We start from the raw sequence: 27,723 nt of genomic DNA, 5'->3' as shown, positions 1-27,723 counted from the left end.
CATGATTGATGTCCGTGTACTTTAAAAGCTTCGCGTTTCCGTCATGTGTCGTACCGTGCGAGAGATGGCGTGTTTTACGGTGACTGCTTGGTATGTAATACAACACAGGTGGTTAAACTCATGGAAATATAAAGGACCTTTAACTCAGAAAAACAGTCAGGAGGAAAAGAAAATGTTCTAAAATCAAATTATTACAGCTTTTCAGCCTCTTGATGCACAATACAAGTGTTAAAGTTCAAAACATGTTTTTACGAGCTACAATCCCACATGCTGTTTTTATATATTTTGAATCTTCATTTGAAAAGTGCTTTAAAGTTTAAATAGCACTTGTCCTGAATGAAGTATCAGACCAAATATATATATATATATATATATATTTTTTTTTTAATGTAATTTTCTTTTCATGTTTCTTTAGGACATAAAAAGTTCTTTTGTTTTGTAAAAAACATGATTTTTGCTTCATAACGAAACACAAACACACAAGCGCAGATCTACAGCTGAATATAATTTCTCTCTGAGACACATTAAAAGCACTGAATCACTCTGTACTCCAATTAGACCTTAATTGTCTCTTCAGATGGAATGAATTAAGCACTTAAGCGTTTTACATCGAACAGAAAAGCAGCTCATTTAAATGCATCATCTTATTTAAGGAGAGGTTATGTCTATGTGACAAATACATTTGAATGATGCTGTTGACCAAATTCATATCAGACCTATAATCAAATGCGTTAAATGTTTTCTAAAATAAAACACAACGAGCACAGAAAAGCTTCTAAAACATAAAGAAAAGAGCGAAATATAAAATGAAGTATCTGCTCTAGGTTTTATTTATTTATTTATTTGCACATCTTGACCTTTGACTGTAAATTGTGAGTTTCTCCGTTTTGTGACCCGGTTTGGATGATTGAATGAACAAAATGAAGACTGGAGGGAAATTTTAGGACCATTTTAGAGACAAAGAATCCATTCAGCCTCGTTTCTGGCGACGCTGCACTCATGTAGTAAAACTGTGCAGATTTCAAATCAGAGCCACCCGTCGCCACGGCGACTCAATCGAGATTAAATCATTTCCCTTTCAAAGAAAACTGGTAAAAGTTAGTGGAACCAAATATTCCTGTTAATGGAGCCTTTGAAAAGTAATTACAGCGTGGCGATAAAGCCACAAAGATTTGCAGGTAGTTATTAAGCTCGAGGCACTTCTGAACTTTTCATAATGAATTTGTCGAATGATTTATTTCGAAATGATTATTTGTAAGGAACAATAAAAAATTTGAGGAAGTGATATGAAACTTCAAGTAGCTGCTGTTTTTCTATGTATTCTCCCGTTTCAGTTCGCCATCGCTGCTTTAAAATCGAAGAGCGCCTCGTTTCTGGATCCTCCGTTTAGCACAGGTGATGATTGGAAGCGTTTCCGCTGTGTTTCGTACGGGGATGTAAAAATGTTATCGCGCTCGGCAGGTCGGGATTTTACTGGCAGAACAAAACTGCAGCTCCTCTCCATTATTCACCGGCGTCGCCTCCAGCTGGGAATATTACCGCTGGCTGAAAATATGCAGCCGCCACTCGGCCTGCTGCTGCTGTGCAGACAAAAGGGTTTAGACACGTTCAAACGCACACAGATACAATAAATACACACGGACATACGTGTGTGTGTGCTTCACTTCCAAAGGTCATAGAAGAAGAATAGGAGGTCAACTAAACAACTAAAGGCAACAGACACACGAATACACAAAACATAGGTGCACAAAATGATGCATGCTCATTAAGAGCATTAAAAATGCATCAAAACCACTTAAAGACGTGTTTTTAAACCTTATGAGGTTTTCTTACAGGGAATTTACGTGGTTCTGTTTTTTGTTTTTTGTTTTAATGACCTCAAGTAACAACTCCCTCTAGTGGCAGGAGTAAGTATGACAGAAGACGAGGAGGAAGGTGTCCGCAAAGGGAGGTTACAACATCTGATGAGAAAATTCAAACATATCGGAGGAGAAATTGGTCATTTAGGCTCGGTTATTGATTATGTTGCTTCATTTATGGCCAGAAAGTTTGGAAATATTCCCTTTTATCAGTTTGGTTTGCTTTGTCCCTTCGTCTCGTTTTGTCTCTTTCATCCTTACATTTTTCCGTCCCTCATATTTCCTCCTCTGTGCTGTCTCTTTCTTAATGTCGCTCCTTTCGGATTCTTTCATTTCCTTTTTCTTTCTTTCTATTTCTATTTCTTTCTATCGGACCTGAAGCGATACCACACACACTGTGCCCACTTGTGTGTGTGTGTGTGTGTGTGTGTGTGTGTGTGTGTGTGTGTGTGTGTGTGTGTGTGTGTGTGTGTGTGTGTGTGTGTCAGCTCGGGTATATTTGCATGTGCACTTGTGCAAAAGGATTAAAGGAGAGGGAGATAACAGGTGTGTGTTTGTCTGAGAGGACGGGAAGTGATGTGGAGTGAAGGTGTATTTTTGCAAATTTCATTCCAGAGTCTATATTTGCTTCTGCATCACTCTAAACATCTGCATATTTCTGTGTGTGTGTGTGTGTGTGTGTGTGTGTGTGTTTGTCTGGACTGCATTGTCTTGAGATATAAACACAGTCAAACAGAGAAAATCCTAACAGGAAGCATCGCCTACAGGCTGTTGGGTTAAATGCCGCTGCGATACCGTCAGCTGAATTTCGACCGCGAGCTCACAACAAAATAAATGCGGCGAAACATCCCACACACGCTCAATATCGGGATCTGCGTGAAAATATTGTGGCGTAGACGGCGGATTATGACACGCCGCGCTGAGTGGAAACTGCAAAACTTTAAAAAGTTGTATCTAAAAGATCAAGTTTTGGGACGCTGGGGTCAATCTCAGGTCAAAAAAATGAACTGCCTTTCAACACTCAAGCTAAAAAACTTAAAGTCGAGCTGTTAGTTAAAAAGTAAAATAAAGACAAATCCAAAATCCTTGAGCCCGTACAGACCCAAATAATCCGATTTTTTTTGCAAACTGTGTGTAACCAGATGGTATAATCTAAATCTAAATTTTAAATGGACTTTATGTGCATGAAATAAACCCCATTGAGTAAAAAAAAAATTCCGCTGTCAAAGTGCTGCTTTTAACTTTGGACAGCAGGGGGTGCAGTTTCACCCGTTTCACAGACCAGTGTGTGTACGAGCCGAGATAGCAAAGGACGCTGGGAAAATACAGTACAATACTTTCAGTTAGAGCTCATCGATGAACACTTTTGTTTGATGATAGGGGAGAAAGAAAACCTCGGTAGAGTCCCTTTAACTTTGACAGCTGTGTCTCTCCATGTTGGATATCTCAGCCCGTTTCCTTTTCTCAGCCTCTCTGAGCTGCTGGTCTTCTCTATAATTTGTCTCGCTCTTTGTCCTCTAACAGAATTTTTTCAGTATTTCGGTCCCTGTTGATGTCGGATTTCTGTAAAAATCTGTGGGATCGTCACGGCGACAGTCCAGCTCCACGCCCCCCCGATCAGAAGCCGACAGATTTGGGTCGAGCTCGTGAAGGGACAGATTGGGCCAGAATTTCACAAAGTCACTGGCTGAGTGTCTTCATGTGGACATGGTTTGTGTGTGTGTGTGTGTGTGTGTGTGTGTGTGTGTGTGTGTGTGTGTGTGTGTGTGTGTGTGTGTGTGTGTGAACTATAGATTGAATGTAGAAAGACCAAAACAGAGTGTGATGAAAGGAGATCGACTGGTTGTGGTGGAACAAGTCGTCGTGACATATTTTTTTGGTACATTTCTTTAATGATCTTTTACTTTGCCATATGTTGCCTAAAAAAAAGGAAGTTTCCTCTCCTGAAGTTTCCGATTATCTTCGCTTTTCACATCACGTGACTGAACTTTCAACTTCAAATGGAAGAACGAGTGTCGCCAACAGGTTTCCGATTCCTCCTGAACGAGGCAACAAATCGTTTTGGAAAATGATCTCGTTTGTTTTGCTTCAGTATCGTAGAATTCATAAAAAAAAAAAACCATCCATAAACTTCAGGCTCTGTGAAAGGAAAGAGACGTCGTGCAATGTTGTGTGAATGTGTCCTTTATTATTATTTTATAATGAAGACATCCTCAGTTAGAATTCTCACACACACACACACACACACACACACACACACACACACACACACACACACACACACACACACACACACACACACACACAATCTGTAGTCTTGTCTTGCCTGCTGTCTGATGGGTCGTCTGGGTGTAAACTAACCTTGTTTTTCCCTTTCTCTCTCCCTCCCTCCTGCTCCTTTCATTTTTATTTATTTTTGTATCTTCCTTCCTTCCTTCCTTCCTTCCTTCCTTCCTTCCTTTGTTGTGTCTTTGTTAATCTTTCCCTTTATTTCTTGACTTTGTTTCCTCCCCTTATTCTTTCCACTGATCCATCCTTCCTGTTTCCTTTCTCACTGTTTGAATTCCCTTCCTTGATTTCTTCTTTCTGTGCTGACTGTCATCTTCCCTCTTTGGTGTTGTATCCCCTTCGGCTCTCATTTTACTCTTTTTTGCCTCTTCATATCATTTCTTTCCTTCCCTGTTTCCTCCACCGGCTGCACTTGCCACCTGATATTTTCTTCCTCCCTCCTCCTCCTCTTCCTCCTCCTGTCTCTCCAGTGGCTGCTCCTCTGCCTCCAAGCTGCTGCTCTGGTTCTGCAACACCAGACCAGTTCCTGTCTAGCTGCTGTTTGTCTAGAGCGTCTCAAGGCTCTATCAAGTGAGTCTGCTGCCTCACACACACACACACACACACACACACACACACACACACACACACACACACACACACACACAGGAAAACACAGACTTCCCCACACAAACATACCGTTTGTTCCCACCTTTCATCTCTATGAATTATAGAAAGACAAACAATGATGCTGATTCCTATTAAATTAACTCTTTTCAAATGCCAGGTGTCATTTGTGCCATAAGACAACAATCCTGTCACGTTAGGAAAATCTTTCCTCGTATTTTACTTTCTACTTTTATTTTCTTTGTTTTTTTTGTCACACATTTGGTCCAAACTGGGGAGGTGTTGAGGGGATGCAGTGGTTTAAATCCTGAAGTTTTACAGTGTACAGGGTGGACAAATATGGATGAAGAAATGTGTGTCTGCTGTGAGCAGGATGCTGGATCTTGAGAGATAAGTAGTATTGATAAAACCAGTCCATCTTCTTTTGTTTATTTTCCATAACCTGTGTGTGTGTGTGTGTGTGTGTGTGTGTGTGTGTGTGTGTGTGTGTGTGCGTGCGTGCGTGCGTGTAACCTCACTGTTGATCCGCTCTGGGCCAATCGCAGCTGATTGTCTTTGATTGGTTTGAAGAAAAATAGTAAAAACACCCAGAAATCTGAAAGGAAACTCCAACAACACCTTTAATTTGTTTTTGTTCAGAAATGATGAATTTGTTGTCGTAGAGTTTATTTTTCAAGCTTTTCAGTTTTATCACTGATTTTGTCTCTTTCGAAGGTCGTGTCCTTTCGTGAACGCTGCTGAATGCTGTATAGTTAAGTAATGTTTATCCTGAGTGTGAAGGACTCTCTGTCTGATCATTATACGGTGCGAGATGGATAAAGAGTTAAAGACAGTATGAGGATAAAAACAAGTTATTACCTTCAAATGACATTTTCAAATCAAAACTTCTGGAAGCAGCGCATGGTGATGTTTAAGAACACGAGCAGCAGCGTCTCCATGCGACTCCATGTGTCTCCATGCGACTCCATGTGTCTCCATGCGCCTCCATGCGTCTCCATGTGACTCCATGCGTTTCCATGTGACTCCATGCGTGTCCATGCGACTCCATGCGTCTCCATGCGACTCCATGCGTCTCCATGCGACTCCATGCGTCTCCATGCGACTCCATGCGTCTCCATGCGTCTCCATGTTTAGCTGCAGAGCAGAATACTTGTTTTCTAATCTTCTTTCCTGAACAACAGTGCAAACATTTTCCCAGAAAAAAAAACCCCAATTTGTAAGAAATAGTGGCTGATGAATCACAGACTCCGATTTAATTGATCTCAGCTATTGTTTTCTTTGCGCATAAATATTTAGTGTAATGACTTTGGGGGATCGACATTACATGCCACTACAGCACATTTACTGTTTGGCTAATTAGTGTGTTTCCTCATTCAGTCCCTATACGCAAATTCATTTTTGCATTACTTATTAAATGAATTAAGCCTCTATTGTGAATATATAACACTCATTATGTTTAATGTATTGCATTTATTCATGTTTACTGCGAATGCTATAATTGCATTTTATTTGTCGACTTGCAATATATTTAAATGTCTTTGGGAATTGAGGGATGCTTCATCATAGTTAAGAAGCACTTTAGGGGAGTCGGGAGCAAAGCGCGGCTGTTTTATGACGATGTTCTCCATGTAGGCTTTCTGTTATTGTAAAGTAACTTCTCGGATCCTCGTATGAGTCCGAACTGAAACGCTTCCAAAACTTTGTCGATTTACATGTTTTTGGTGATAAACTATAAAATGTAAAAATCATTGCAGAGGATTTATATTTAATTAAATAAGTAGTCTTTAATGCGCATGTCAAAACAGCCCAACTCAGTTTCACGGCAAAGCGTGAAATAGACACGCCGGTCCACTATGGCAAAAACAAAAAAACGTGAGATAAACACGATTTCGTTTTTTTAAGCGTGAAAGTTACACGTTTTGAAAGCCGCTCTTATCAGGCTGTATTTTCCACGTAAACACGGCGGCGGCCGGATGCGCTCGTAGACGCAGAAATTCATCTTGAAGAATTTTTTATTACGCTACCAGACTTTGTGCCGACATGCAGGACTTTTCTAAATGTTTGCATACCTGTCGCTGCTCCGCTGTTGTTTTTCTTTCCATTGTGATTTTCTTTTTTGTCACTTCCTGACCTGAATCCCAAACATCTGGATGGATCAGAAAAAAAACAACCTCTGATGAATGTGGTCACGAGCTGTGTTCCAGGTGTGCGTGTGTGTTTCTGACAAGAGTGACAGATGAATAACTGATTCTTATGTGTGTGTGTGTGTGTGTGTGTGTGTGTGTGTGTGTGTGTGTGTGTGTGTGTGTGTGTGTGTGTTGATGTACACTTCTAACACGTATGCGTGTATGTGACGGAACATCTGGACGGGTGGCAGCTGTAGGAGACTCCCGACTTCCCAGTTTTGTTGCAGATTGCAGCGCCATTTTCAGAGCTATAAGTGTGAACGTTGTCATAGCTCTTTAAATGGTACTGCTGTATGCATTCAACGAACCGGCACCGTCGTCAGTGTGGAGGAAGTCTCCGTGAGCCCTTCTTCTTTTCTTCGTCGCTGCTATTATCGATCAAAAAATAAATAATAAAGTATATTTGAAGGAAAGAGAATGCAGGAATGGTTTTGGAGTGGCTGAGTGGAGAGTTTAAAGCAGCAGCACTCGTAGTTTCTGAGTGATGGCGTGCGGGAGAGTTGATTTTTTGATCTTCGGTCTCCTCAGACTGTCGGGCGGTCGGTCGTGTGTCAGTCAGGAGACTCTTCTCTGTCGCTGCGCATTTTTGTTGAATGAAAGGTGCGGAGCGCTTCGGATTGTCTTCGTGATAGGATTTTTAAATATATCTGAAGGCAAAGCAGAGATCTGACATCGGGGGTTGTCGGGGCGGTGAAGCGACGCTCGTCAGCGGACCGAGCTCGCTCGTAATTCAGGCTATTTATGTCGGAGGTCAGTGGGAGGATGGAAGGAAGAGTTGATGAGCTGCTGTCTTGCAATGTGAAGCCGTGTGATTTCATCCATCTGATTGTAAAAGACATCATCATATTTTCAGGATAAAACCAAATTATCAAACATCGCTGGTTGTTTGTCAGTTATAACAGATGTTTTTTGTGATTTGGATTACTGTGTACAAGTCGTCTGCCCTTTTTTCATGTTTCCACGTCAGCAGGTGTCTGACACATTCAGACATGTGGTTCTTTGTGTTTGTTTCCTTCCCTTTTTTCTGCATACTTTTTATCCTAAAGTTTATTTGTGTTCCTTCGTGTGTTTCCCCTCGTCAGCCGCCTGGCGCATCCTTTGAATGTGCTCGGCGTGCTGCGAACCCTCGAGCAGCTTTTCTGAAGAGGCTTTTTTATGACTCAACAACACGATTGTGTTGCGTTTTTTTTTCATTTTCACTGCCCACGCATAATGGATTTTATTGCTGCAGCTGGCTATTGGCAAAGAGCTATCTACGGGGACTTGAATGTGCGTTGATGGGTATGGTATAGGATTTCTATGGAGAACTCATTACTGCTGCAATTTCACTTGGAAATAACAGAAAAGGAGCGAACTGAAGGAATGAGCTCAATCTTTGAAATAAGGAGACAACTGGTCCCCGACTTTATTACGAGGGGACAGTCTCAGTTACAGAGAGACGAGGAGACGTCACTCTGCTGGTTGTCGTTTTCCCGCCCAGCACCCATGTTGCTTGAACGTACCTGCACCCATCGGAGCACCCGTGAACATGTTGGTATTAAAACGAGGCGTGCTCAGGTGTTTTGCTTTGTTGAAGCCACAGACAGCGAACGACCAACAAAAACCTTCGTGAATGTACAATTCTTCTACAATTAAATTACTGTCAAATACATTTTCGAAACACAGATTCAGTTGATCCATTCAACCAAAGATTTAATGCAAAGTTTCATGACTCCAGTTGAAAATATTCTTCAAATCATAAATGAAGGCGCCTCCCAGCCCCCCCACTGTTGATCCCCATTCACCTGCTCTGTCACTGCCGAGTTGATTAATGGCCCCGAAAGCTGTGTGTTACTTTTAGGCCAAGCTATCATGTGGTTCTGTTGGACTTGAACTGGACTGTTGCAGCGGCTTTCTAAGTAGCTGCAGCAGGAATTACCCGACTGAACTGAACACGTGTGCAGCGGGAGAGCTGTCCTCAATCAGTAACCACATTAAAACTCTCAGGAAGGATTTTCACTTCCTAATTGAATTGACGCGCTGTGTGGGCCGCTGCCTCGCTAACTTCACCTCTCCTCTCTGTTTGTTTCCCTGTCTGTCTCTATGTCCCTCGAAGACACACACAACTCTGTCAACTCGGCCCAGATGAAAGACAGCGATTACCATAAACAACGTAGATGCATCTGGCTCACATCTGCATGCGCACACAATAGAAAAGTTCTGCAGAAACGGGCGGTATGTGGCTCACAGCTGCCACACGTGGGTTGTCCATCACTGTGGGACAAACACGCATCGAGTTCCTTAATACTGTAATATTTCTTGTAAATAGATAGATAATGCATCTTTCTCATACTTTTAATTGCATGATTAGTAACTCTTGCATGGTTAGACATGCAACTTGTGGAGGTTGTGCAGGTCTGGAGAAATTGGAGACCTTTGGGAATTTTAAGCCAGAGATTTGCTTGGTTTTGAATTTTATTTTATTTTTTTTTTTAAATGAACGGTCTTTTTCATGCATGCAAAGTGTCATTTCATTGGTTTAAATTGATGCAAATGTTGACTAAAAACCTTTCAAATAATCGTAGTGATTAAATTCCCTGAGATATTTGTAAGTTGTGTGATGCAGAGCTCTGCGCTGATTTAGAGTTTTTGTAGAGATTCTCCCGAAACTCTGCCAACGTTCTACCTTCGGGCAGGAAGCAGCTTCACCTCAGCTCATGTATAGGCAGCGATATTCACGTACACTTTCCTCTTATATTGGATTATAAATCTTTCAGGCTGCACGATGCGAGGTGAAAAAGAGAAAGACTGTTTGTTCCCCATCTTTTTCTTCTATTCTCAAGCACACGCGCACTTCTTCTTTTTTTCCTTTTTCCTCATTTTGCTGACACACAAAACTTTAAAAGAAACCCAATGCACAAATATGCACACACACACTCACACACTCACACACTCACACTTACACAAACACATATTGAGTCTCTGAGGTTTCATTCATGATTGCTTCTCGTCTGTTTATGGAGGTCTGTTTACTTTCTTCGTTCTGAGCATCATGTAAATATGGAGATATTTCCCCTCGTCTCACGGGACTTTCTGCAGAAATATTATTTTTTATTTTTTTCCCTCCCTGCCAGGTAGAAAGCTCAGCTTGGCAGGACATTTTCCACCCTCCGGTCTTCACTATCCACGCCGTCTCACAGAGATCCGAAGGGGCGGGGGGACGTGCAGAGAAAAAAAAGTGGAGATTATTTTACAGCTGATTCAACAAGTCCTCAAACTAAATGAAAATATAGATCCGGGTCTTCCAGATTGATGTGTTTGACTCGTTTGAAGAGGAGCCATGTGAACTTGTTATGAATCTGAAAAAGAAATGGGCCGACGTTCTCCTCCTCTTCCGCTACCTCTGTGTTTTGTTTTTCAAATTAACCGTTGCTATGGGAAACAAAAACCTCTGTGTGGCAATTTTTGAGAAAGATTTGGATCATGAAATGAGGCAGGCCTGCTCGGTTCTCTTTAGCCATTTGCAGGGTTTTAGCCGTTTCTATTCCAGGCCTCGGCTCCCTACGTAGAAATGTTCCGCAAAACAAGTTCCTCCCGACTATATTTTATATATAAAGACCCAAGATGATTTTAATTTGTTTGCAGAAGTACAAACAAGTCAGAGCATTTTTTTTTTTTCCCACCAGCAGTGACGTCACCCGTTGGGTTTGTGAACGGCCTTTATGAAGCCTCCAGTTTGGTATTTTGGACGTCACCATCTTTGCTAGTTCGGAGCGATTTGGAGCAGGAAGTGACCATATTTGGAGGAGCTGGGGGAGGAGCCAGCTGGTGAATCTGACTCTATCTGATTGGAAACCCGACGATACTACGTCCCGCCCACCGATAGCTGTAACCTGACTTCAACTCAGAACTGTCAATCTAAAAAGACACGCCCCCCAAAAAACACGGCTTTTTGAGGTTTATCTTCTAATTAATGACGGGATTATTTTCCGATGGACCGCCAGAAAACAAATAAAGAAGGAGCTGCTGGGATTAAACGCTTCCCAGTAGGCTGCTGGGAAAGTGTGTGGGAGAGTGACAGCTTGTGTCCATGTAGGTTGGACAGATGGTCAAGGACACACGAATAGGACAGAGCGCAGGAACTCTGTACAGACAAACGGCAGTTATAATATAATTGTAATCGGATTCACATGTGGCGTCAGCTCAGCTCTTATCTCCCCATGCAGGGCATGAACATGTCCATCAATACATCTGCATGTCAGCCTCTCACTGTCTGACCTACTGGTCTCCCGACGCAAGATGAAGCTTCAGTTTAACCCTTAATTTGACTTCAGGTACTAATGACAATCCTTAGTTGTTATTAGAGTCATTATAGCTGCTGAATTATACATCTTCATAATGAGAATGGGCCAAATGACAATGTGGCAAAAGAATGGCAATCTTTTATTTTTTTTTGCATGCAGGATGCATAAATCCAAGTATTCACCAGAACATCGCGTGCGTTCAGTTTGTCCAAAGTGAATCAAAACATCAGCGAGCTTTAAGTCGTTCTTTATTTGAAATGTTGAGGTTTGGCCGATAAGACTTAATGAAGTCGAGGCTCGAGCTGGCGGAGGCCGACGGGACCGAGCTGTGGCGAGATGTACGGTAAATGTTTTAATGCGTCTTCTCCCGGGAACGCCGGAGGTGGAGGGGGGGGGGGGGGGGGGGGGGGAGTTACAATAACACGTCAAAACAAGCGTTGGCGGTCCAACTTCGTACGGTAGCTTCGTCGTCTTGGGACCGCTGCGTTCATGAAGTACAGAACATTTTAAAATGATGGTTGAGTTTGTTCCCATTCATGCAGAAAAGAGGACAAACATTGGTTTTTAAAATTATAGGACCTCCACAAGCACATTGCAAAATAAGAGTTTACAGTGACGTTTTATTTTTCGATTCTCACACTGCCAGGCTGTTTCTCAGTAAGCAGCATTTGAATTTTTTATTTTTTTTATTTTTTTTTTTGCTGTCTCATATTGTTGCAAAAGAGTAAATTAGAAAATAGAAACAGGTTTCAAAAAAAGTTACATCTCCACTTTTGGGGTAAAAATTTTTTCATGTTTTAGTAATGTGGAAAACGTATCGGGAGGTGGTGTTGTTTTGGACATAAAGGTCCTCCAGCTGTTTTATTACATAATATAAATACATGAAAATGAGCAAATTAGCCGCTGTTGTTACAGCTGAGTTTTAATCATCTTTTAATTCAAAATAAATTTCAGTTCAGTTTTAGTTTGTTGGTTTTGAAGAAGCCATTTAGAATTATTATTTATATACGTTTCAGTTCCACTTGTATTATTCACATGGATTTTTTTTTTTTTAAATTTACCGTTTTGGTGTAAAACAATATTTTAAGATATGATCAGAACAGGAAACATTTTAGTCTATTAGTTAAAAAATATATATCATCCCAAAGCACCAATCTATGCTTTACCAAAGGCCATGTGTTGCACTTTTCCTCTTTCATAAACACATCAAGATATTTAATACGTAACAGACAACAAAAACAATATGTATCAAAAACAATAAATATTTTATTCTTTTATGAGAAAGAACCAAAACGTCACTTTAATTGATTCGTAGCTTTTTGATTACAACTTACATGTCTTCGTAAAAAGACTTTCTAAAAGAATCAATATTTACAACTTACATGCAGGTATATGGCGCACACACACACACACACACACACACACACACACACACACACACAACGTGTACATGTACACACACAGAAACGCACACGGTGGTGATTTCTCCTCATTTCAGTCATGTTAGCGATTAGCTGAGGAATGTTGCGTTGCAGACATCAGTCATCCAGAAATAATCAAACTCGGATCCATTCAGGGGTCGGGGGGGCAGTGAGCTGATCCTATTCCTACAACACACACACACACACACACACACACACACACACACACAAACAAGCCATGTCCCTGTTACCTTGAAGCTTGTGCGCCTCTACTTGTGTTTTTTTCAGCACAGCATGTTCCTTCAGGATTCACCTCCCACTCTCAGCAGTGTGACGAGTGCGTAGGCCCACAAGCACGTACAATACACACACACACACACACACACACACACACACACACACACACACACACACACACACACACGTGCACACATGCAGGCGTGCACGTGTGTCGTGTTGACTTCCCCACAGGCCCCGCCCCACGTATACTTCACCCTCATGCCTCAGCGGTCGTGTCCCGACTGAAGTCCCGTTTTAATGTTCTGAGACAAACCGAGCGGGAGGTTTCGGTGTTTCAGCGCTGCAGGTCTCTGAGACGGCTGCTTCTCTGGCAAAAGAAAACAAAAAACATCACTAGTTTCCAGAGGAAAAAGGTTATTCAGGCGGTTACCTGACCCGCTTTGCAAAGACGAAACACTTTAAGAGCACGGAGGCGAGGTTAGAGGGGAAAAGTGCAATTTGGAAATATGTCTAATGACAAAGAGAAGCTAGTTTCAAAATGACCACAGAGGATATATCGGCCATCACGCTCTGCTATTTTAAACATGTGCTTTCTAATTATACTGGTGGGCCAAGTGGACTGTGCTGCAGGAACGGTTTAGAGAAGCTCGTATGGACACATTTGGACTTTTCGTTTTGCTGGATGGTTTTTGAAATCCATCATCAACTCCAGTAAATATAAAAAAAAAAAAAAAAGAAAGAAATGACACACCGCTAGTCTCTGAAAGGCCGAGAGATTTTCAGAACCATCTTTCAAGCCAGCGGAGATTGAAACTCAACAAACAAAGTTATTGATAAAGGTTTTGTAGCGAAAGAAAACAACTCGAACGCCGAAGAGGAGAGGCGTCGTCAGAGACAGAAGAGCGTGTTGACTGCATCGTGTCCCCGTTATCAGGAAAAGGTCCATTTCCGATGAAAGTGTTTCCTCGCAGAGATAGCCGAGGTTCATCTGTGTGAGCCAAACACCTCTTATCAGGAGGAAGTACACAAAAACATGAAACAACAGGCATCATCCGTTTTGATGCCTCTGCACACTGATGCAGTGCCGTGCTATGAAGGGTTGTGACGGACGCCCTCCCTCCTTCCCTCCCTCCCTCCCTCCTTCCCACCTTCCCTCCCTCCCTCCCTCCTTCTGTCTCCGAAACTAAGCCTGAAACTGCAGAATGTATCGCAGTGATTAAAAAAAACTAAAGCAGAGAAGAAAGTTTGGGTTTTGCAGTGAGCGAGCGCTCTGCTGTGCCGTCTAATCCCACACAGCTCAGCGGGGGAGCTGACTGTCATTAGATCCTAACAGGGAAAGGCCGGGGGTGTTTTATACGCTGATCAGCAGAAGCAGCCGTGATTCACAAAGTCAGGAGTTTGTCCTTCTCGGCGACGTATCCGACTCTGAACACTTCAAAACTCTCACCTTGCTTTGTTTTGTGTTTTTAAGTGAACTGCAGGACAAAACGTGTCGTATTCAGAGCGTCGATGAGACTCCTTAATGTTTCGACCCGCGGAGAGATGACTGAAGAGGAACATTTTGTTTTCATCTTGGTCTCCACTTCTTGCACTCTTTTAGGGTGAATTTTTCATGTAGGTTCAAATATTATTTTCAAAAAGCAAAAAAGCTCATCAGCGGCTTGTTGGGACACTTTACAAGTTGGTGACTTCAAAGCTGAACTTGAGGTTCAGAGACAATTTGATGTGTCGCCCTGAATCCTCCGAGCTGGCCCGAAGTGAAGTCGGTGTCTAATTGGCCGTGCTTATAAAGGTTAGCCAGTGAGCTAACTAACCACTGAACAAGGTACATTATCATTTATTCAGTCCTCCCAGTGGGCTCCAGGGACACAACCTTCACACTGATCCATTTTGACCTGCTTTAGTAACTCAATCAAGCTCGAGCAAAGTTGTTCTGTTGGCCAACTTGAAACTGTTGCTGCAGTTTAAGAACCCCTAAAGACATTACATCCCACTTTGTAAGAATAAAATAAATCATAACAACAAAAATCTTAAAAAAAAAAAAAAAAATTAAATTAAATGATAAAAGATTTAGATAGTCTAGATTATTCTGAAGAAAAAAAACCCACCAAGATATAGCTTGAATGGTTAGCCCCAACACCGACCAAGATATAAGCTTAAAAGTGAAGGTAGTGCTAATTACCCTGTATACCCTGCTAAAGATCTTACAATACTGCCAGATATGGTTCATTTATAACTTAAGGTGCCATTAAACCCGTACCGCGCTGCCGGGCAGCTCTTTGGACTTCAAACTTTCTCATTAAACTCTGCCGCTTTATGTTTGGGCGGTCGGGTCTCAGAGGAACTCTTAACGTCCGCCCCGCGGCGGTCGTGTTAGCGGATGCTGGTTCATTAAAAAAACATTTGGTGAGATAGATTAAATTGAATCAAAAGAGTAAATGTAGAGAACAAACCGCTGCGGTGGGGTTTTGACTCGGCCACCGTTTTCTTACCAGCTTGCTTGTGCAAAAGTTTTGAGAGTTACAAAACCCAACGTTGCCCACTTCACACCAGTTTCTCATTAAACTCCCACCTCCGTCCCTCAGAAATGTTCACGGTGCTCGATCACTGAAAACAACATGCAGCTGAAGTCCTCCAGTATTTCACTCTTCTCACTTTCTGTGTTGGGCTGCTGCAGATTGCTTTCTTTAAAAATATTTTTTTTAAAAATCCCTGTTTTCCCTACTGCTTTCTGATGTGTCCTCCGACCTCATTGAACATGAGAGAAGAAACACTAGCCAGCAACATTAAATCCCACGAAAGTCCAAACTTCTGATTCCTTCAGTCGACCTGATGTCAGCAAGGCTGCTTTAGCTCTGTAAACTTCAATCCTTGAATTTTTACACTCTGAAGCCAGAGTCAACATTCTGGCTGAAAGTCATCATCATGCATGTGAAGGTTCTGACTTTTCCATTTCTATTAACTTTTTCACAGGTAAAACAACCAGGTGTCATGGCAAATCGTGAAATAGCCACGCTTTGGCCTATCTAGGCGTGAAAGTTACACGTTATCCTGTAGTGGACGAAAATGGAGCCAAATGTCCTTTGTTGCCTCTGTTGCGGTCCCTTAGTGCGTTTCACACTTTTAAAATGTGTAACTTTCACGTCTAAACAGCCCAAAGCGTGTCTATTTCACGCTTTGCCACGATACTGGGTCGGGTAAAAAAAACAAAAATGTCCCTGAATTGTCTTTGGTTTTAAATGATTTCCTGTCTCCTTCTCCCTTTCTCTTTTTACCCTCCTATCTTCGTCGAAACCATCCAACACAAAACTTTCCTCACTGTTTCTGTAATTGAGGTGACGACACCTATCTTCGGTCATTCATTTTCCACTGAGGACTCATAATACTCCTGCTTACTTGTGCAGGATTTCAAATCTTCCTTCAAGGTCAGTGTGTGCAAACATTATTGGCTTTATTTTTTCTTATTTGGAAACGCTCTGAAAGTCAGTGTGCTCTTGCCAGACTGCGTATTTGTCTTTTTGTTGTTGTTGTTGTTGTTGTTGTTGAGCTTCAAGCAAACCTTCCTCGTGGGTGTAAACTTTGAATAATTTTCGCCATCAGATTTTCCTCTCGCTTTCTTTCTCGTTAGCTCAGCGCTGCGTAATCTCTTCTCTATTCAAATCCGGCTCCGTTGCATTCATCTCATATTCATCCCACTTCTTCTGCTCACCCTGACCCCCCTCGACCCCTCACCCCTCCACACCTTCCTCCCCTCCTCCCCCTTTCATCAGCATCCCAGTGGAGCTCCGGTGTTGTTGCCGGCTAAAACGGTCCACTTGCCTCCTCGGTAGACGGTGACCTGGACAGAACCAGAACTCCAGAGGGGAGAAGAGGCTCCTGATTGTGATGATATAATGTCGTTCTTCAGGCAGAGAGTGGGATCATCAGAGGGAAGTGGAGAGGGAGAGAGACCGAGTATGTGATTAGAGAAAGTGCAGAGAGGATGAAGTGGTCATCAGGAGGGAGAGTGAGTGGGATGCAGATTTGGGTGATTGGATCGCTTGTCGAGCAACTGAATGGTAAAAGAAGAAAGAAAAGAAAAGCTGCTGCAAATATATATTTCTCCTGTCAGTCATGCAGAAAACAAATACATTAATTTATTCTGTGACTCATATTAACACTTGTCACATTTTGTGCCCTCACGTCACTAAACCTGGCCATCAGAGGAGGTGGTTTTGTTTCAGTATACAATATCCAGCCGCCCTCCATTATCCAATTTTAAGATTTCATACTGTATCATGAACTCTAAGCGTCTCAAATTACCAACACGACCTCATGCCAAAAGAACAAAATACCTTATTAAAATATGAAAGCTGCTTTCTTTTACAAAGTTTGGAGAGGAAGTTGTATCTCTTTAATTGAAGGCATCATTTTCAAACCTTCCCTGTACGTTACTGTATGTTTGGACCCATTGGGTGAAAACGTTATCTCTTAGTGTTGTCCCTCCACTGTATTAACCTGTAAATTAACCTTCGTTAAGCCTTCGTAGGATCACTTCCTCATTTCATCCATACACAATGAAAATCTCCTTCACACACAGTTCTCATTTCCATAAGGTTATCTCTCAGGTTAATGCTGTGCAGTAAGACCACTGTGGGGATAATGCTAAAGAGTGCATCACATTAACCCCAAACATGAGACGGTTCATTATCGTGTCGGGAAAAGTTGTACTGAGGCTCGAGATGCATAATCCAGGATGGTTTGTTCATTTTAAAATCACATAAGTACATTATAATTTTTATCAATTTCAGGTTTAAATGAACAAATCCAGGTTAGTCCCCGCCAATTTCCAGTGTAAGCACCGCCCACTTCGGTATTAAGCCCCGCCCCCTCCGAGTACAGATACAGATCGTTTAGTTGGTTTAACAGATAGATGATGGTGTACTCGCTCATCCCTAATAATAAGCCTATAAATTCAACTAATACTTGTTTCCAAGACATCTTAAAGTTTCAGAACACACAAATTCGACAATTCAGCATTTTTATTCTGAACTTTTTGCCCCAAATTCACATTCTGTGGGAAAGTTAACAGCTTTTAGAAGCGCCGCATCGAGTGTCTGTAAACTCAAACCGACTAAAAACAAAAGAATATGAAACGTTATCAACTTTTTTTAAGTTTGAAATACGATGTTGTCGTCTGCCAGCGAGATCGCCGCTCATGAAATATGTAAATGATTTGGACGGACACCAGATTCATCTCCGTTGAGAAAGTTTCTCTTTCGTCTCCCGCTCGTCCACACGGGACGTCAGATGTCCGGCTTCATGCGAGGTCTTTGCTGAAAGGTGCTTCGCGGAGATGAATGTTCGCCACGCGGCTGCCCAGAATATGTAGAAATGTTTAGTCTGCTTGTAATCCGGGCCTTCTGTCTCCCCCCTCGGCCTCATTAAACAAATCTCCATCCTGTCTCCCGCTCTGCCAGTTGGCCCGTCGGCTCGGCTGTGTACAAACAATACCGTAAATAAACACAGGATGGACCCGGCCACATTGTCCTGCTTTGAATTTTCGCTCGATCCAAATAAAAAATTGAATACATGCTTCAGACGAAGCGCACTTACAGTTTGTGGAGCGAGTTCGTCGAGCTTTCACTGCGTTCTTCATTTCTTCTCCCCAAGCTTTCACCGACATGAGTTTTAATGAAACCGTGGAGTTTCAATCATTTATCGACGGCTTGAAAGGAGAGCTATAATCTTATCAAATCTGCGATACATTTCATGTCATTTATGTGAATTTATATATTTTTAAAATATGTATTTTATATGATTTTATTTCAACTTAAATTGGGTTTTTACCAAAGTGAAGTTAATCATGTAGAGATTTATGTATTTAGCTTCTCTCAGATGTAAAATGTTCTTTTTTTTGTGTGGCTATTAACTCTTTTTTTATGACCCGCAATATTAATACAGCTCATACTAACATGACTGTTCAGGTTTCAAGGTTGTTTGATTCTATAAATATTTATATTTCATTGCAAATTACGAATTTAGATAACAATTTCACGATAAAAATACACATTAGATACAAAAACAAAGCGCCATTAAAGGCGAAAAACAGCCAATTCTTTTTGCATATTGTTTTTTTTTTTATTATTATTATTTCCATTCAGCAAAGCAGCAGAAGTGTATCAGTGTTTAATAGCTTACAATAGCTTTAATTATAGTTTAAATAATTAGCTAACACAAGGGAGCCTCGACATGACACGTGGCTGGACTTCAAATCTTATCTTATCAATAAAAGGTTGTCAATAATTCCAGACTCTCCAACATCTTTGTTTCCTCCAAAGAGCCGAGCAGCGATATCATCTCGGCAGCGGCACCGCGGTGAGGCCAGCTGGGCTTCTTTTTTTTTTTTTGTCGACGCTGCAATGTGGCAGCAATTTCTGGGTTCTGCTCCGGCGAGATTTCTGCAGCCATGTTTCCCTTTAAAAAGCCCTAAATGTTCGCGGCTGTCTGGAAGGTGCATTTCACGGCCAGTTTGGCAGCAGGAAGTGTCTTTGGTCGGGGGTGTTTGTATAAACAGCTCGTAATGGTTTTAGACCGCGGTGAGGCTTCTGCTCACACACACACACACACACACACACACACACACACACTGTACACACACAAAACGTACAGAACCATTTACTCTCCATACACTCACGCATACATGCAGAGAATTCCTCTCACTCAAATGGAGTGAAGCCTTCACGAGTGAGACTCGTTACAGTTGAGATCACTTTAACGAGCCTGTTGTTGTGCACTGACGTCATGTTTATATTTGTTTCTGTTAGATTGTTTGTCTAATCCAATTATACAATATATATATATGTATATATATATATATATAGCATCGGTGCCGTCTGAGTCACGTTCATCTTTGGTGTTGCTAAATGCTTCTGTTGTCGCTGGCTTGACCGTTTAGTGAAACATCACAGCAGACAGCTGAGCTTGTTTTTGCAGTCGACGTGTTTTTTTTCAGATGAATTTGATTCACTTAGAAAAACAAACACATGTAAACTGTAGTTATTCTCTCGTTTAACTTTTTTTAATTTATATTTTTTGATCGTTGTTTTGTTCGGTTTGCAGTGTGGTTAAGTTGTGGCTTGTTTTCAAGGTTGCGTGACCAATGTGGAGGCGAGTTCACATACAATAGTCAAACATGTATATTTCAATCAATCTAATTTAAAAAAAACTTCAACAATTAAATATTTTCAGAAGTTGATCTGGATCATTCATCTAAATTTTCGTTGTCCAAATTCAGTCCGATTGCGATTCCTGAAATGCTCGTGGGCTTTTAATTTGAAACAGATACAGGAAGTGTTGAGTTTTTATTCACAGCATAATGCGATAACTTTAACAGGGCAAACGGGAGCGGATCAAAAGAAGTGGGAACATTTTGCTGTTGTCATGGTAACCACTGGTGCAATGTGCACCCCCCCCCCCCCCACACACACACACACACACACTTGAAATGCACCCAGCATGCAGTGGGTGACAGGTGACGTAAATTCTTCTTCTTTTGATGCAACAGATGTGTTTAAATTTATAAAGATTGTGTCCGACAGAAGGTTCATTTACTTTGTTTATTTGTAAGCTTTCAACATCTCAAATTTCAAAACTTTAGCCAGACGAGTGAACCGAACCGCAACTGCAAAACCAAAACTTGAATTTGCCAGAAAACTTTCATCGCATTGTGAAAGCGTCGTCAGTTCGGACACGTGTTTTTCTGCTCAGCTCACATTTTGCCTGCGAACACGTGTGAAACCACAGATGCAGAGCATATTAAAAACCTTTTCAGATACTGAAGGAACCATCTGCGCCTCCTCAGTCTGGTTTTTACTCTCGTTCCATCAACTCCAGAAACCCTCTGAGTGATCGCTTTTAACTTAAGAAAGGACGATATGGAGAAATGACTCAGGAGAATATCATAAAGTATTTAGTAAGTACTGTATGTTCTTATAAAAAGGGTCTTTCTCCTCCCAGCTGTTTGGTAGTTAACAGACTGGAGGAGGCCAACCGGGACCGATGCCGATTTTTAAACTCGTGGTTTTGACGCTTGTCAGAAAACTTGTGTTTTTGTGCTGAACTGTCGTTGTTGCATCCCGGTGACGCTTTTTATTTCAGACCGGAGCAACCGGAGCAGCTCGCCGTCCTTTCTCTGTTTTGTTGAGAGCCCGGTGGCGGGTTGTTGTTTTTTGGTGTTTTTTTTTTGCCGTCACAGCAGTGGACAGAGAGACAAAACCTTTTCATGTTCCACCGCTGCAGTTTGATGTCAGACGTTCGGTGCTTGTCACTGTGTGACGCTGGAATCTGTCGAGGCCACTCGGGGTTTTCATCTTCACAGTTTGAAAAGAGAAAAATTTGTGAGCTGTGTAGAGATTAAAGTCAAAGCCTGATAGTTGTCGGACTTGCTGAAATACAAATGACCGGTTCTCAGTGTGTAACGATCATGGAAGTGTTTTCTGCAGTATTGAACAACAACAACATGTATGACATGACAACATATCCAAGTGTTATAATTTATAGATAATCTCAATACAAGTAAAATCATCTTTTAGGTTATTTCTTTAATTCATTTCTTGAGTTCACATATTTATATTGTTTCATCCAACAATCAACCTCAAAATATTGAACATAAATGAGTCAAATTTTGAGAAGTTTCTTCACAAATCACACGCAGAGACTCACTGATTACTTCCCAAATGTATTTCTATATGATATTTATTGAAATGATCCATTTGTCTGAAGACTCTGATGTACCTTTAAATGGATGCTTAAAGCAGGATGAACACTGGAAAATATTCTGCACGTGTCATCAGTTTGCATCGGCCACCAAAATGCTCGTCCTTGTTATCGTGGGTCGATTACAAAATGTAGGTCGCATGGTTGCCATCAAGTATATAAATACGATTAAAAGGGCCTTAACACAGATTTATTTCATCTATAAACTTTTTCTGGTGATACATGGTTTTAAAATCGTACTTTTATCCTGTTTTTAAAGGTCAGAAATTACGCAATGCTCCTTTAAACCTGCAACGAGTTCATTGCGTTTGCGTCATCCTCTGCCTGCCTCTCTGCTCTCAGGTATTCTGTCCTTTCCAACGGGAACCACACAGAGCAGGAGAAGAAGTCTCTGCACACCGACACAGAGTCCCACGAGTCCTGCTTGTGACCCAAACAACGACTCCCGCGGTCGCATCTCCAACAGCCTCGGCTGTCGCCGCGCCGCAGCCGTCACCACACCCGGAGCTGGAATCCAAACGCCGATCCAGCAGAGCTCCAAAACCCGAAGGCCTCCCGGACGGGACCGGACGAGGATCTAAACGGAGGAGCCAGACGTTACCAACGGTTGCTTCTGTTTTTATTTTTTAAAGCTCAGCCAAAACTTTTACCTGCTGGAATAAAAGCAGCTCCTCTGGTTCCGTTAGTTCTTCTGTCTGCCGGAGGCCCGACAGAGACCGAGCCGGCCCGGTCGAAAACTCGGCCAGAACCCCCGGGCAGGTTGTGGCGAAGTGTGTGTGTGTGTGTGTGTGTGTGTGTGTGTGTGTGTGTGTGTGTGTGTGTGTGTGTGTCAGGAGAATCTCACGAGAGCACGAGACGTGATCGAAGTGAATCGTGCTGCCAAAGCTATTTGATACACAAAACAGTGGAACTATTTCCCATCATCACGTGACGCTCCCTTGTTGTTTTCCAGTCAGAAACCAGAAAGTTTGACTTTTTCAATTTTTCGAAGGTTGTTCCTTGTAAAAATGACAAGTTGGCAAAAAAAAAAAAAAGAGCTTTTAAACAAGTTTAGAACCTGTTTTTTTTTTTGTTTTTTTTATTATTGCCTTTGACACAAAGCCGGAAAAACCTTGTTTGTCTCCCAGGTTGAAGGTTCCCAGCTTTGCTTAAATCCTCGCTAAGCTGAAGGGGAAAATGTGGAAGCAAGGCGGCGTTAAATCCTTGACCTAAACTGTCGAAGTGCATTATTATTACAGAGGCTGCTAGCTCACACTCTGTGTTCGTCGCTGCGCCGGCTCCCTCCGAACGATTGTTCTCCGCAATAAGAAATCAAGAGGAACGCAAAACACATGAAAGCTGCTCATGAATGCAGTTAATTACATGTGAAGTTGTTTTTTTTTCTTTTTGTGTGTTTCCATGGTGACACACGCTTTCAAGTGTGCTCATGAAAAGTGTGCGCGTACTTGTACACGTCCTTGACTTTGTATGAAAATGCCCCCCCCCTCCCCCCCACCCTCTCCCCATCATCCCACGCCGTTTTATTCTCCTCCGTCTCCACTCGCCTCAGAGAATCCACGATGAAGAATGTAGAAATCTCTCCGTGTGTTTTTATATTCAGGGAAACGGGAGAAGTGTCAAATATCAAACTCATAAAACAAAACTCGTCCTTGTCCTCTTTTTTTGCTTGTTTTTTTTGTTTTCTAGTTTACTTCTCGTCATTCCTATTCAAGCCATCATCGTCATCTCTCTGTGTGCCATTCAGTGTAAAAACTTCCAACAGGATTTATTTAAATTCAAAAGGCCACTCGTCGGTCCCCCGAAGGATGCATCTCACTCCACGGACCACTTACACTCCACAAAGTATTCATTAATGCTGCTGCCACGCTGAGGGGAAATGACTTCATTTAGGCAACAAGTGAATCATGCTCATGAATGAATCCTGCACATGCATCCATTGTAGAAGTTCGATATTCTTTTTTATTTTTTTCACTTTCTTCGCCGTGAGAGGCTGTTGTGAGAAATTCCCCTTTCTGATGTTGAAAGTAAAAAAAATAAATAGTTTTCTTTAATCTCAGATTTACCTTTCTGCTATAATCCCCGAGAGGCCCAATTTAAACAAACAAACAGCCTGCAACTAGTAGGTGAAGGAAGTGGAACATCTGGAGTCAGATAATAAGTTGGTGGAGATCTCTCATGAAAAACAATGTTGGTTTTCTTAAGTCATGGAGAGAGAAAATCGTTGAAAACAACAAGAAAATGTAAAAAAAACAAAAAAAACTTTCACGGGGACATTGGCAGCCCTCAGATCAGTTAATCAGATGAAAACCCTGCTGAGCGCCGACTCACTGACACGAAGAAAAAAAAGCCACAAAGCACTTGACGAGTCAGTGTTATAATTACAAATCGTCCCGGAGACGAGCCCGTTGACCCAGTTCAGGAGGTCGTGTTTCAGAAATGACATCAACTGGTAATGATGTTACTCCAGACACAAGAATATCTACCAAACACTTCACTGTTGGACCAGCACAGAGAAATCAGACATTTTATGACTTTGCATAAAGTGAAATTACCACGTGAAATCCAAAAGGACACACAGTGAAGCACTGGACACCTTTAGGAGAAGTCCTATTTTGGTAATTGGAATTAATAATGAGTGTTTTGTTCTCATGAATTTTTCAAATTCACATAAACTCGTGTTTATTTGGTGTTCACATCAGCTGATAAAAACAAGCTGTGGTTTGGCCTTTAGTCAACTTTGCTGCTGGACTCATGAAAAAAGTCATGAGAAGTGATGTTGGATGATGTGTTGTTTCTGGAGCAGCAAATAATAATAATTAAAAAAAAAAAAAAGATGCATAGAGACGAAGCCATAGGAGGATTTTAGGTTTGCTGAATAACTGCTGCACTTCCATCGGTAATATTCCTTCATTGTTATTGTTTGAGAATATTATATATTTTCTAAATTCTTATTTTCATTGGCGAGCACGTCAATGCATTTCTTTCTTTGCTGTTTTGAGTTTTTTCGCCTTTTTTTTTGTTTTGTTTTTTTTAAATCAAACTGTGAGCCCTTCCATGATTGAAGCACAAGCACTTTCTTTTTGTGATTTACGGATCAATTTAATGACGTCTGATATATTCTACAGAGGTATTATGGAACATAAAGTCTTCCTTAAATTGATAATCTCTCCCAAAAACAACCTGTGGGTGGTATTAGCTTTCAAATACATGTCTAGTGTCCTAAAATAATTCAGATCTAGAGGACACATGTTCTTTATAAAGCCTTTGATTGTGCAACTAATGCTTTCAGACCAGCAGTTAGTGTTGTTCTCCCTTCGCGTACCCTATATTTGTCAAATATTTACAACGTACATCTGTGAAGGCATTTCTTATCAAAACAAATGCAAATTATGACCTGCAGATGGAAAAAGAATAAAATCAAAAGTTTTATTTTGACTTTGAATAGTAAAATTTAATTTGATGCCTTCCTGATCAGTTTATTTCACTGGAAGTGAAATATTATCGTTTTACTGCGAGTAAAATGGCCTTAAACCTTCTGATTGTTCAGCATCTCCAACAGTGATAATATGTCTCATCTGTAGAGTGAATTGAGCGTGAAATCAGTTACTAGTGTTATGAAAATTGAAATCATGATTGAAAATGATTACATTTTCGTCCTTGATGACTAACTCAAAACTTAAAACAGCATTATGTGGCAAAGAGCCAGAAACAAAGACAGTAGAATATAAACTAATAATAGACAGTAGATTTTAATAAGCACATTCATGTTTTCACCATCTTTAAACCCACAACTCTCTTTTCAAACCAAACACCTGTTTGTTGTTTTTTCCATAAAGGAGACAGAAACTCCTTTTGAGTTTTTCTATGTTTTGATGGTCTTTTCTTCACTGCTGTTCAACAACCACCCGCCTCCAGATCTGCAGTTTCCATGACATCTGTGAGTCTGAATGTCAGGCGGTGTGTGTGTGTGTGTGTGTGTGTGTGTGTGTGTGTGTGTGTGTGTGTGTGTGTGTGTGTGTGTGTGTGTCCAGTCTTGTGTGAGGACGTGTGCACATGTTTTTTTGATGAGAAGCACTTTGATATGGTCTAAAATTAGGAAAACCTAAGCCCGCCTATATACCTTCGTGAAAGTCAACGGGCCAAAATCTGCGAGGAAGACTATATTTGGAAACCGAACACGCAGTTGAGGAGTTGAAGACCATGTGAGATTCAAGGGGGTCATGTTTTTTTTTTTCACTACTTCAAAGAAACATGGGAACCATCCTTGTGTTGAAATTTGGATTCGAGTTTTGCGAATTTTTGAAACTCTGGTTTATTAGTGGTATTATTTTTCAGCTCGACGCTTCCATGTTCCATCAGCCGAAAGATTTGTTTCATACATTAAAAGATGAAGATCAATGCAAGAAGCCTCGTCTGATGTCCAGTTGGCTTTCCAGAATCATCTTAAGCATCAAAATTGTAATTCTTCCCCCCCAAAAAAAATTTCCATTTTGCACAAATGATCTGCTTTTGCAAAAGAAGTACGGATGCCACTTTGTGCACCGAGAAAAACACGCAACCGCAGGAGTTCTTCTGTGACTGCAGCCGTAGGATCGAATGTCCGAGCACCCAGCGGGACTGAAACGAACCTTCTTTCTCTGGAGGTTGTTGGGAGTTATTTTGGGATGTGTAGGAAACCACAACCTAAAGAGAAAAATGGAAGAGTCACTTAACAGAGAATGTGGGAGGCTCATTTCAAACTGGTAAATGTATTTAAGAGATAACTGTAATTTGGCTGATATGTCACAGCTGCAACTTGAAGTTTAGCTCATGTTGTCGTGCAGAAAAAGCCTTGATAGCAAAACAAAAAGCAAAAGGAAAAACTTCCCATTCTCTTTAACAACCACCAATAAAAAAAAAAAAAAAGGCAATGAACTAATCGGATAAAAAAAAAGAAAAAAAAAAAAAAAGGTGAAAACGTTTTGTTGTCCCTCCAAAACTACTGATGTGATTTTGGAAAGCCTGTCGGATAAAATCAAAACCTCTGGATAGTTGAGAGAAAGATGGAAAGCAGCTGCCACTAACACAAACAAACATATAGCATTTAAATCCTTTGCCAACCTCCGGACAGCTTCACCTTTGCAGAAATGAAGTGTTTCTGCGTGAAGCTGACGGAGATGCAGAACAGAAGATAATTAAGGCATTTAATGGTTGAAAGTTCAGTCTTTTCCTCTTTTCCTTCAGCAGAATCTGTAGCCTTTAAAGCCTCTAGCCTCCTAAACATCCCATAATATGTACCTTGACTTCATTTCCATTTTTCTTTTCTTTTATTCCTGCATTTAATGGTTCCGTATTTTTCCAAAAAAACTCCAGTAAGAGTTTTTCCATCATAATATACATATTTTTTTTACATGTAGGAGAGGTTTTTTTTTCAAATGCTGGATTATATACTTCATGTAACCTCACAGGTAATTCTTTGGTTCTGAAGTTCTCAGCGCAGCCTCTTTGCCTTTTTTGTTTGCAAAATGAAAATGCCCCTGAATATATTCTTGACGTCTTACCTGCCTTCTTAAACGTCCGTTGCAGAATTTCCCAGACGCAGCTACTGTCAAAGTCCTACAACACCATTTTTTTTAATTTTTTGGGCCATAAATATAAAATAAATGTGGTAAATTGTCCGGCTGGTACCTTCTGATTGAGACGATGTTGCTTGGATTTAAGGGATGAATATTGTTAGTCATACAAATGTGTTGCATAAAGTAGGATTTCTACAATAGCTGCTACTCATGAAACTTCCTGAGTTTTATTCTCTGTCACTCCTGCTCCGTATCTGTAAACCCTTTTTTAATTTATTTCTTTATTATTTTTTGCAGCTTACGGCATGAATGTGTATATAAAGAGAAAACAAAACTCCCACAAACTGTCCAAAGGAGACAAAAAAAAAACAACTTTTATAAAAACCCTTCAGTATTTATTTTGACAGAACAAAATGGGTATTTTCATGTATTAAAAGAACATAAAAAGCTTCTCTTTCAGGGAGCTGGAAATGTGTACGACTTTTTTCTGTTGCTATGTGACAGTTCTGATAAAGGCTAATTAAAGA

At 41.1% G+C, this 27,723-nt stretch overlaps 1 protein-coding gene across 1 annotated transcript in view; it reads left to right on the top strand.

Annotated features, from left to right (window-relative positions):
* Positions 1-27,723, top strand: part of htr4 (5-hydroxytryptamine receptor 4) — a 113,591-nt gene extending 85,868 nt beyond the window's left edge. The window contains exon 7 of the mRNA XM_069169475.1: positions 21,984-27,723. Within this exon, the coding sequence (XP_069025576.1) occupies positions 21,984-22,071 (88 nt within the window). The 3' untranslated portion in view covers positions 22,072-27,723. The remainder of the gene's footprint in view (positions 1-21,983) is intronic.

The sequence above is a fragment of the Embiotoca jacksoni genome, unplaced genomic scaffold, assembly GCF_022577435.1.
Source record: "Embiotoca jacksoni isolate LCO1_2020_lvr unplaced genomic scaffold, fEmbJac1.0.p SCAF_45, whole genome shotgun sequence".
Lineage (NCBI taxonomy): Eukaryota > Metazoa > Chordata > Actinopteri > Embiotocidae > Embiotoca > Embiotoca jacksoni.
The sequence above is the reverse complement of the archived record's forward strand: the minus strand, read 5'-3'. Positions and strand labels throughout refer to the sequence as shown.